Source organism: Talaromyces marneffei, chromosome 6, assembly GCF_009556855.1.
Source record: "Talaromyces marneffei chromosome 6, complete sequence".
NCBI classification, from domain to species: Eukaryota; Fungi; Ascomycota; class Eurotiomycetes; order Eurotiales; family Trichocomaceae; genus Talaromyces; species Talaromyces marneffei.
The window spans coordinates 1469058-1481337 of NC_072353.1; the positions used below are offsets into that span (position 1 = coordinate 1469058).

Here is a 12280-nt window from a genome sequence, read left to right on the forward strand (position 1 = left end):
TCATCCATCTCTTCATCCCCAACCCCGACAATACATCTTTGATGATAGCGAGCAGATCATCAAAATGTCGTTGGTCCACATATCCTCCAAAGAGCAGTTTAGCTCTCTCTTGACGAGTTCCACCATCGTCGTGACTGACTGTAAGTTTGTCTTCATCGTCAACATTTACCCCTCCAAGCCGTCCGTCCATGGCTACTCTTCGTCGCCCCCCCCTCTTTCTCTATCGCAAAATCTAACAAAGTCCCGATGCTTCAGTTTACGCAGATTGGTGTGGACCATGTAAAGCCATCGCGCCCATGTACGAGCAGTTGGCCAACCAGCTGTCTCGAAAGAATCAGATCACATTCACCAAAGTCAATGTCGATCAGCAACAGGACATTGCAAAGGCATACGGAGTTACTGCGTAAGATTCGTGCCTTCTTCGTCATACCACAATGATGCCATGTCTAACGAGTTTTTTTTTTAGTATGCCTACCTTCATAATGTTCAAACGCGGCCGTGTCGTAACAACCATCCGAGGCGCCGACCCTAACAAACTCTCAGAAGCAATCCGCAAACTCGCCACGGAAGCTAACAACATGGAATCATCAGGAGCCGGCGAATCCAGCGATGCCGCAGCCGGAAGCTCGGGATCATGGGTTGGAGCTTCTCTGCCGCGAAACTATGCCGACGTTACCGATGCCGTGACCATCAAGGATTTAGATATGGCCAACCGAGACAGCGAAAAGGGTACCGCGAAGATTATCTTTGACAACTCGAAGCCATCTGCGTTGGACAATAACAAGGGTAAAGGGAAAGAGCCGGATTGGGTTGAGAGTGATACAGATGAGCAGCTTATGCTGTACATTCCGTTCAACTCGACGCTGAAAGTGCATTCGTTGCAGATCACATCGTTACCGCCCAAGGAAAGTGACGATGGCGACGACGATGAGCTGCCGATGCGACCCAAAACACTACGATTGTACACCAACAGAGCAACGATCCTCGGTTTCGAGGAGGCAGAAGACATCGACCCTGTTCAGACCGTCAGCATCGCGCCAGAGGACTGGGATAGCAAGACGGGCACAGCCAAGGTGGAGTTGCGATTTGTCAAGTTCCAGAAAGTGAACTCGATGGTTATTTTCTTTGTGGATGGGGATGGGGATGGAGAGAAGATTCGCGTTGACCGGCTACGAGTTATTGGAGAAGCTGGTCAGGCGAGAGAGATGGGTAAATTGGAGAAGATTGGCGATGAGGCTGGTGAATAGATAGCTTTTTTTTACGATTACAAGAATACGATCAAAGACACGAGTTCAAGACATTTAAACAGATCCAATTTCATCGATATAGCTACTTAACCGAATCATTTCATTATCACGCATCCGAGGAGTGCGTAAAAAAAAAGTAATGTCCGATCCCAAACCAAATGGTCACAGAGCGCAATATAAAAAGATAGACTCATAACCAATAAAGCAAGAATCAGTAAGCAATTATTGTTTTATCTGTGACGCAACTGACACCTTGTAACACAATGGGGAAATTGTCAAGGCAACACGGGTATGTTATATTGAGAGTTGCGTCGCCGCACGAAGAAAGAAAAGAGAAAAGAGAAGGAAAGAAATTTTTGCTGGGAAGATTTTTATACGCTTGGGTGGAGATGTACAGAGCGCTAGGATGGATGTGGTTAGGTACGTTGTTCTGCCCTGGGATGCCGCTTTTTGTTGTTGTTAGGGCTAGGGTTAGGGGTTCTGCTGCTGCTTCTTCCTCCTCTTCCTCTTCAAACCATGAAAACAAATCATCATAACTTCTCTAACTTCCGCAAGCTCTTCAACCTTGGTAAACAGGTAATAGTAGGCAGTTGATCTTCTTAAGGTTGACAGTTGTCTGGAATAGTTACCGTTTCTTCGGATGGACAATGATATAAATGAATCCTCACATCAGAAACGACATACAGGACCTTATGTAGAAACGTCAATCCCTCATCCAATGAGGCCTGAGTTTAGGTACAGGTCAATACAGGGCATATTGTCTGCGTTTCACTTCATATCCAAACTCAAGGACATCAGTTGGGGTGCTTGACCCCAAGGAGGCACTGGGCTCTCTGCGTTCTTGTGCAGCAAGAACGTCTCATGTCCACCACCTTCATGGAATGATCAGATTCTTGGGTTATACTGGCCTGTGCTGCCATCACCATATCCGGGATAGCCATTGCAACAACGTATTCCAATGAATATGATTTGCCATTGACCTAGCATATCACGATAACACATGGACAAGGGTCCTCGGCAGTCTAAGCTCTCCGGAGAGAGGCACCAACAATCTATTTAATTAAACGGCATCTCCAGCAACACTCAAGAGAGTCTTGTGGTTACCATAAACCAAAATAACACCATGGCGACTTCACACCTCCACAAGAGACCCCCTCAGGCCACTCCAGCCTCTGTTAGAGACTCCATGAACCGCCTTCTCGAGCAGTCTAGAAATCTACACAACCGTCTGGTTAATATAGCCGATAAAGACATTTCGTGGGAGACCGATATTGCCCCGCTCGCCTACAACGAAAACAGGCTATCTCTCGAGACGAACATTCTCCAGTTTACCAATATGCTAGCCTTGGCGCGGAGCTCCGCGGCGCTTCTCGCGAGGTAGCCCAACTGCTTGAAGAATTCGAAATCGAAAAGTACATGCGCGACGACCTATTCAAAATAGTTGACACCGTTAAAAAGGACCCTTCGTCGCAGAACTTGGACATACAGGCACGCCATTATCTCAATAGTGAACACAGGAAGTATGTTGCCAACGGACTGGGTCTTGAGCCTGGGCCGCTGCGCGATCGATTCAAGGAAATCAAGAAGCAGATGAATGTCCTTGGCGTCGAGTTTCAGAGTAATCTCGATGAGGACAGGGGCGAAATACGGGTCTCGATTCAGGACTTGGATGGTGTGCTGTGCCGGCGGATGTGATTAACAGGTTAGAGAGAGATCCGGGGCAGGACGGTATGGTCAAGGTCACACTGCAGTATGCGGACTATTTCCCGATTATGGATAATGCGAGGAACAGCAAGACCAGAAAGCGACTCTTCCTGGCATTTAAAAACAAGTGCAAGGGCAATGTGCCGTTGTTCCGAGAGATGATGATCCTGCGCGATGAGGCAGCGCGGCTGCTTGGGGATGCCAACTATGCGGCTTATCAGCTGGGGGACAGACTGGTCACTTCCCCGGAAAAGGTCAACTCGTTTTTGGATGATTTGCGATGCAGGTTGGCTGATCGCGGTGCCGAGGAACTCAAGCGACTGAAGGCATTGAAAACAGCTGATAGGGAAGGGGAACCTGCCGGGGGGGAGCAATACTGCCTATGGGACTATCGATACTACAACCGCCTGTTATTGGAAAAGGATTATCAGATAGATCAGCAGGAGATTGCCGAGTTCTTTCCTCTGAACAAGACCCTCGAGGGCATGCTTGATATTTTCTCCAGGCTGTTTGGGCTTGTCTTCTACGAAGTAGATGCCAGCAATCAGACGAAGGATTTAACCTGGTATCCTGACGTGCGCATCTTCCACGTTTGGGACGATGATGACGACGGTGGTGAATTTGTAGGATATCTTTATCTTGATCTCTACGCTCGTGACGGAAAGCGTGGCCATCCATTCAATATCAACCTTCAACCGGTAAGGCCCATAGGCTGGCTCCATACTATATTCCAATGTTATTCTCGCCCGTTGCACTCACCCCAAAGACTACCTACTAGGGATTCGAATATGAAAATGGCGACCGAAGTTATCCATCGACCGTTCTGCTATGCAGTTTTGCCAAACCCGCTGGAACCAAGCCATGCCTTCTCCACCACTCGGACATGGTGACGCTATTCCATGAGCTGGGCCACGGTATCCACGATCTAGTCAGAAAAACACGCTACTCCCGCTTCCATGGAACAATGACGGTGCTCGATTTCTGCGAGACGCCTAGTAAAATGCTAGAGAACTGGTGCTGGCTTTCTAGGCCACTTCAGTCACTCAGTCACCACTACGAGACAGGAGAGCCCATTCCGCAATCGATGGTGGACAATCTCATAAGAGTCAAGAAGGTGAATAGTGGACTTTTCTACCTTCGACAACTTCATATCTCTATCTTTGATTTACATATCCATCAGCCGCCGTCGCACGCCAGTATTCTCAATACAGATATTACAGGCACGTACAATTCTCTTTGGCAGAGCATCACCCAGATGGCAGGACCGAGTGGTGAAACAACAGCAACGGATACAGGGGGGAATGACTGGGGACATGGCTACGCCACGTTCTTCCACCTTCTTAGTGACTACGGAGCTGGATATTACAGCTACCTTTTGGCCGATGTCTATGCATTAGACATGTTCCACTCTGTCTTCAAGTCGGATCCGTTAAACCCGGAACAAGGACGACGATACCGTCGCATGGTCCTGGAGAAAGGAGGCAGCCAGCCTGAGATGAAGACATTGAGTGATTTCCTGGGCCGAGAAGCCACAACGCAGGCATTTTACGAAGAGCTTGCAATAGGAGGCCGGAGTAGGATTTGTTGATTATTCGATTGTTCAAATACTGAATTCCTTGCAAGATATCGTAGTATATACAGACATACAGATATCCATGCATTCATTTTTTGTCTAAATGCCCAGAGTAGGCGGACCTCGATATTGACTTTCTGGTTGATGCATTGCAAAGGTGTGCATGCCGCTTGGCAAACCGGCATCCAAATGCAAATTAAGCCGTCGGAAGAATGATCAAAAGGACAATCCGTGAATTGCGCCAAAGACCACAGGTGACATTCTAGGGCAATAAACACGGCACTACTTCTTCATACAAGATTATGCTTCGGAACTCAGTATTAGCCCTCAGAGCGCGCAGAACTTCTCTGCGTGAGATCAATGATGGTTGATCCCTCTATCAATCACCTAGCAAAGAGTCGGGCTATCATATGATCATATGGGGATTGGCATATCAACTTCCAGATATCGTCAATCTCATGAGTTTGTGTGCCGACTTTGATATATGGGAGAACAGAGAGCAGAGATTCTTGACAGGACGAGATTCAGACTCTCTCTACGCTGGTCAGGTGCTTATGATATGATGAGTTTGTTTCCCAATTGGGCAGGAAGTGGCCGTCAACGAGCAGGGCTCCTTCCTTTGCGATGCCCTAACTTACCTACAAAGAACCTACATAATAGACATCCTGATGACGGACTCATACAATATCTACAGGAACAAACCGCAGACGAGTGGCATGATTGCTGCTACAAAGAATATACATTGTATCCGTTCAATTGAACGTCGGTGTCGAGTTCGTCCCATCATCCAAACCTTCTGCTTTAAGCACTCCAGCAATCAGCAACCAGCATACCCAATGCAGGAACAACAACCAATAACCTCAAGTCAATACTCTTGTCAAATTACCGACCACTCAATCAGCTCCGACTGTTCATGCTGTGTACCTTCTACTGTAGTACCTGCATGAGTATGAACCACAGAACTGTTTATCTACTACTGCAGTAGCGATCCAGCTTGGCGCCGTTTAATTCGCTACACCAGCAAAAGCAACTTGTCGATCATGATATTCACCTACTCCGTCGAGTCCGTCCTACTCGTAGTACAACTGGAAATCTTGCAATGCAATTCCGGATCGCCCTGATTCACCCTTTCGTCAGGAGAAAAGGAGTAGGATTCGAACTTTCGAAGCGAATGGAAGCAAGACAAAAACTAAAATAAAAAAAAAAGACTTCGACACATGGACTACAAAGTGCTCATTGCGCGAAGCACATGCCTGCTCTGTGTGGCTTTCAAGGTTCAAATGTTCTGTTGAAGATTTGAGACCCTTCGACCGTGACCCCGACCCTGAACTCTATGAAGCGAAAAAGGACGATTGAATCCACTTGCAAAAATGGCAAACTCCAGCGCAGCGCGAAAAATTCCTTTTTTCGTTTCGGTGGACATATCAACGCCTATAATAATATTATAAATTTATACTGCAGTGACTTAGAAAGTTAACTAATTACTGTAAAGTTGGTTCAGGAACAAACTATATTCTTGTGTAATCGCTACATAGTTACTACATCTACATATACTCTCGGATGGCCTTTTCACCACGTGCCGTAACCCTACAAAGTGTAAACAGGACACAGTGCACACAAGCCCAGACGCGATTGGCAGAGGACACGGCAATGCCAACGGACAAATAGTCAAATACTAGATACGTAGTACTAAATACGTACGTGCTAAATAGTAAGTTAAGTAGTGTACCAGCTCTTTGGTGTGGGAGTTGGTTAAGCTAATCCCATATCCAAGTGCTCGGAAAGTTTGGAGCGGCATATCAAATTATGACTACGACATAGTTACTAACTAACTAGTAACTACATAGTACGAGTAGTTAACTAATAATGAAAAGTGAAATAGACGGCAGAGATTGCTTATCAGGGCAGCATACAAGCTGGTTGGTTGGCTATTCCGCTAGGCAAACTAAGTAAATTAAGTAAGCTACATGGCATCATGCAACCAACGACGGCGGGTCCAACCGACTCCAACGTAGGTAGGCACAGTCGTACTGCGATGGAGTAGTGCTAATTCCAAGCCTATAGTTTGTGGTTTGCTATGGAGGCGATTGTCCAGAGTAGTAATTCCAAAGCGGTGGACTCGTGGAGGAGCTTACTAATGAGCGGAGTGCAGAGTGCAGAGTACTGCACAAAAGCAGACACGCTCGAACGTTGCCACGTACCTGCAGTGGTCTCTCTCTGCCGAGGGAAGCTTAATATTAGTGTGCACTCCGGAGTACCTATCCCATCGCTCCTGTCCCAGAAATTGGACTAGCCGGTGTTAGCGCGTCGTAGGGACAATACTTCCGTGGTCCCGTGAGTGCAGAAAGTGGGTGTTTCACGATGTCCACTGGTGAGAGTCCCACCCACATCATACAAAACTAACCAAAACCCTTGGAAAGTTGAAAGATAACACCAACCCGACAAGTACGGAATCGTTGTAGTACTCTACAGACAGAAGAAGAAGAAAGTGCGATTTGCCGTTGATCGTCTTGCGGTGGCCTCTGACTGGATGGATGGCTTGACGCATCACCAGCGCAACCACGACGGTATACTAGTTGCTAGCAGTCAATAGCCTCTACACGTACCTGTCAGTAACATAACATAACTTACTGAAGCTGTTTACGATGTACGGATACTTCGTCTCAATTTTGGCCTGGTCGGGAGCCAAGACTAAGATGGAGAGTGCGGGGAGATGCACCTCAAACGGTTAGACTGGAATTCGCGTCGGCAAAAAGTGGATTGTGGGTTGATGATAGTTTTGATACCGCGATGGAGACATCCGAGAGACTCTGAGTGAGGGAGAGCAATTGGAAGCGATTGCCGGACTCGGGCTGGAACCCTGATAGCACACGTGCTTTGGCCGGCCAATTATGCTTTACTCTGGAGTCTATTCGAACTTTAAATAAAATAATAGCTTAGCATTGTTAGCAGTAAATATGAAGGACGTAGTTACTATTACTAAATAGAAGATAGATAACTTATAACGGCCAACAACAAGAGTTCAATAGTTAGTCGATCTACCAAGAAGAGCGTAGTAGCGCGCACACAGGGAACGAAAAAACCAGATGCGCCAGGGTTCTGGGCCCGGCACGAGGAGCGACTCAGCGCTGCTACTCCGTACGTGACAAAAGCTTACTCTAGTAGATTCGATATTATGATTGCTAGCAGAGCGGGCTAAGACACTTTCAGCACTTACCCTACCCAATCAGGCAGGCAACTCAGGTGGATCGCTCTTGGCGTGTTTCACGTTTCGCCCACTTTTTCCGTCTTCTTTCTGTCTTCTTTCGCTTCTGTGGTTCCGCTCGCATTGACTTTGTGTGGATAGACATGAACCCTGGATCACCATTTGAGATCAGATGTACGTACCAGAGTACTCTATACGTACTACGGTGTAGGTTGTAACATTGAAAGTTACTATAATAGGATATCATATTCTGGTACCAAATCCTACGTTTGGCCATATCGAGACGGAGGACAGAAAGTAACCCTCACGTGGCAAATTACTCCAAATTACTGCAAATCCAAAAAATGAAAAATAAATACTCACTAGTCAGTCCCAGTAAACCCGCTAGTGCCAAGACTAGCATTTCGTCGCAGCCAACGTTGGCAACTTGGCAGATAAACATAGCAATGATAGCACTTGTCCAGGCTAAACCTTCTTTGAAGCCGTCGCGGGCTGGTCCGCTTCATGCCCTAACCCCATTGAGTCCCATTCTTGTACGTATCCGTACAAGCGATCGTACAGAGTATATATACGAGGATTTGGTTCGAGTTGGTGAGATCCAATTCTTGTTTTGGACTAATGGCCTTTTCTCTTTTGGCAATTGATTCTTCAGATCCGAGACGAGACGCCGGTCGTGACCCGTATGTCCCAGGCGTCGATAGAGTACGGAGTGCGCCAGCCAGAACCAACGGCGTCGAATCAGCGGGTTCATCGGTACGGAGCTCCGAATGGAGTCGATCGTTGTGTGTTTGAGATTATTCGATGACTAACTAGTGACTCTTTCTTTTTTGTTCTTGAGATTACAGTCACTTTGTATGCGCTTCGTACGCGTCAGGTTTGCTAAGATTTATTTTTGTCTACACCGATAGTTACTTAATCGCCGTACTCTGGAAAAAGAATGGTGCTGTGACTGGTAACTTAACTTATCAATACTGACATCAAATAATAATCATTAATCTATCTTTAGGCCTTTAACTGGCCGGTCTCCGAATCTGATTATCTGGCCTGTCCTATCGTTCATGCCGACCCCACGCTTGTTGACGGAAATCAATGAATATGCAGCTGTCACTATGATAGGAGCCATTGACGGACCTATCACTTCTTATCACCGCAACAATCCGTTATCATTCGTAATCGATAAGATTTTTTTTTTTTTTGTTTTTGTTTTTTTCGCTGTTTCTTTTTCTGCTTTTCGTTTTTCCTTGGAGAGCACAACAGGACTCGATTGTGATATCGAATCAAAATTGACATCACAGTTCCTGCCCTTGCATTGGACTTTGCTTATCGTACGTATGTATGTCTGCATATGAGTTCAGTCGGAGATGCGCGCATGCATCGAATGCATTTGCCTCTTGCTGCGGTTCTTCGGATTACATCGATGCAAGCATGTGAAATGCAGTGGCAACCCGACCAATGAGACTGACTTGTTCCTGCATAGAGCCGTATTCTCTACGGAGTAGAGTCGCTACATGATAAGTTACATTATCTCGCATTGATCGATGTGCAAGCACCACGCAAACAAACCACTTTGTTTCATCGTCGAGTTTGATATGTTAGTTAGTTGTTAGTTAACTATGTAGTTAGTTAATACGTACTTTGATTACGCAAAGGCACCCTTCCAATTTCCCAGCTTCACCCACTCGAGACGCGAAATGAATTATCGCATGGAATCATAAGACAAGAACCGCCTTCTAGAACACCATGCCAGAGTCGAAAACGGCAATGGCATGGAACTTTTCCCCCCTTAGGACAAGTGTCAGGAAGGAATATACGCCACGGCCTAGCGTGCTAACTTCTAACTTCCAAGTCTAGGCCTGTCAGACTGAGACTGTAACAGGATTCTGAATTTCTGACTGCGTACATATTTTTTTTTTCGTTGTCACCCTCCAGGCAGGGATGTTTTATTAAAGTGACCAGGACCGGACAGTTGATCCATACATCTTAATTGCTGAATATTATTGACTAGTACGACTACCGTAGAGTCGCAAGCATACATATTTCAGACCTGACTTGTCTGACCGCTTTCTCTCTGTCTGACTGTCATGTTGGATTGGATTGTCTGACTAACTCGCATCCAATCATGGGCGACGGATGTGTCCGATCTGGTGCCACGAATCTGATACATTCTACTAGTTGCTTGCTAGTTACCTACAGAGAGGATGTACGTACATACGCAAGTAGGGCATGCAGTTTGTATATCGGCTTGCCACTGGCAAGTTTCCGTCGGATGCAGCGTGTAGTTGCAAAGTATATTTGATTTTGGATTCCGACAAAAATGCATCATCTCCAAAATTTCTGATTGGCGATGCCCATTCTCATCCGATGTAAAATACCATGGCCACGCTGAGTGAAGCATAAAGAACACGGCTTATCCGACCAACCACACGGCCAGATAGCGACATGCCAGTGGCTGGTCTCACTCTGGTCATTTCTGGTGAGTATAAAATACGACGTCCGGACCGACCTAACTGTTTGAGGCAAAGCGTAGCCATGTATGGAGCCGGAACGGGTGATCACGCTGACATTTGTTCTGCTTTGCAAGGGACCGGCGACGTCTGGTTGGCTGTTGCAAATCTCTCTTTGTCCGAGTGATACAAGCTGATACGGTACGAATACCAGGCAAAGACGAGTGGCAGCGTGCATGCGCCATGCATACAATGTATATTCGGTGTGTCCGTCCGTCGGCACTTTTGTATCACGGTACGTCACTTTTGTGTATGTAGTATGGTCTCTGGAAAATTGGAATTTGCGGGGGATTAATTTTCGAAGTATATTACATACCTGCTAATACTAGTAATACTTCAAAAAAAAAAATTACTAACTTACTCAGTACATACGATATTATCGATGTCGTGCTTTCTTTGTGCACTGTAATAGCATTACTTGGTAATAAACGACTCTAACGAGAATACTGTCTGACACCACCATACTATGTAATCTATTCAAGCAAAGTCCAAAAAAAGAAAAGAGCGCTCGATTGATTCACAAGTCACAACGTCTAATTCTCGAGCCGTCCATCACACCACACAAAACTCGAAATTCCAAAATGGAAAAATAAGTGGGCAATGGGCATCCGCTCAGGCACAGCCATGGATCCCCACCAGCCAAACTAGCATGGTCACTAAAATGGACTAAATACATACTACTGTAGGATGGTAAGTTGGTAACGGCGCTAACCCGCTAGTAACGACAGTGAATGAAAAGTCCCGGAAAGTGGTCAGAGTCAGAGCCGACCCCACTACGCACAAAGCCACTTGGCTTCGTCGGCTATCGCTGTCTCATATGCATTAAGTTGCCATTAAGGTAAAATTGATAATATCGCCTCTTAAAGCAGACCGACTCGTATGGCATGATACAAAGACAGTTGGCGGGCGGAGTGCATGCCTGCATCGTTGTAGTTGCTCGCTCGCTCACCCACCACCCACTCTCTCGCTCACTCAAATTACCAGCCCACGGCAGCTCTCGGCGACTGAAAGATTATGATGAAGATGGACGGCGGAGGACGTACGTCGACGGTGGACCGAGTGGGCCCAGTGGACCCAGTGGAGACAGCGAGCGTCGGGCGTGGACACTGATACTCGCAGTACTATGCATACTTTCACGATACCGCTACTGTAACACTAGCACCGCGCTAATGTGGCTAAGGGTTTCGGGCCCTGGGTCCAAAGGTGGGTACAAGCCGTCCTGCTGCTATCACACTCCTCCTCCAGTCAGGCAACAGCTTCACGCTCTCACCAGCGCATGCCACTCACCCATACTCACCACACTCCGCCAGTCTGGCGATCAAGCCAGAATGCGCTTTCCCAATCCATGCATAGTCCTGCATATCCCAGTCTACCTGTTAAACGGCTTAGTTCCCTCGCCCGCCCGCCCACTCTTTCTCAGCTCCTCGACTTTCCCACTTCCACTTCCACTTCCACTTCCCCATCCATATCTTTCCATTTTCTGCATATCCTTTCTTTCCTAACTTTCTAATGCCTCATTTTTCATAATTCTGCTTCTTCTTCTTCTTTTCCTCTTTTTTAAAGCTAACTCTTCCGGCTCCCAAGTTAATCAAAGCACGTCCCACCTAGTGGCTTGCGCTTGACCTTGGGTCCTGTCATTCGTTTGAAAAGTCTCCGTCTCTTATACTCTTTACTCTTTCTGTCTCCGTCCTTGCTGCTTGCGTTGCTTGATTCTTTTTTTCTTCTTCTATATCCATTCAAGTGTTGTATCTTGTCGTCGACTACCCGATCGTATTCACAAGACTATCAACCTGAAGGAAAGGACAACCTTATCACCTGCCACAAACACTGTTCCTATTCACTCCTTTGAGGAAAGTGTGCTGTGACGGTCTTCTTCACTCCTATACTATACTCGACATACCCGTTCGACTCTATAATAATTAATCACATCTCGTCTTGAGACATTACGATCTTTCAGATTACTAACTAGCATCTGGTGACTAGGTGGGTTGGTGCCAATTCGTATCTGGATGGTCGAGAAGTCAAGACTAACGGAAGCAGAACAATG

The 12280-nt window shown here is 46.6% G+C and overlaps 2 protein-coding genes across 2 annotated transcripts; both read left to right on the forward strand.

Moving 5' to 3' along the window:
* Positions 1-64: 64 nt before the first annotated feature.
* Positions 65-1247, forward strand: EYB26_008048 (uncharacterized protein; the record flags this gene model as incomplete). Its single annotated transcript, XM_054267307.1, has 3 exons — positions 65-140; positions 256-403; positions 467-1247. 3 exons carry the CDS (start codon positions 65-67, stop codon positions 1245-1247), a joined length of 1005 nt encoding a protein of 334 aa, XP_054123282.1.
* Positions 1248-2370: 1123 nt separating this feature from the next.
* On the forward strand, positions 2371-4539 carry EYB26_008049 (uncharacterized protein; the record flags this gene model as incomplete). Its single annotated transcript, XM_054267308.1, has 5 exons — positions 2371-2478; positions 2547-2921; positions 2972-3649; positions 3730-4065; positions 4132-4539. The coding sequence occupies 5 exons, from the start codon at positions 2371-2373 to the stop codon at positions 4537-4539; spliced, it is 1905 nt and encodes a 634-aa protein (XP_054123283.1).
* Between the last annotated feature and the right edge of the window lie 7741 nt (positions 4540-12280).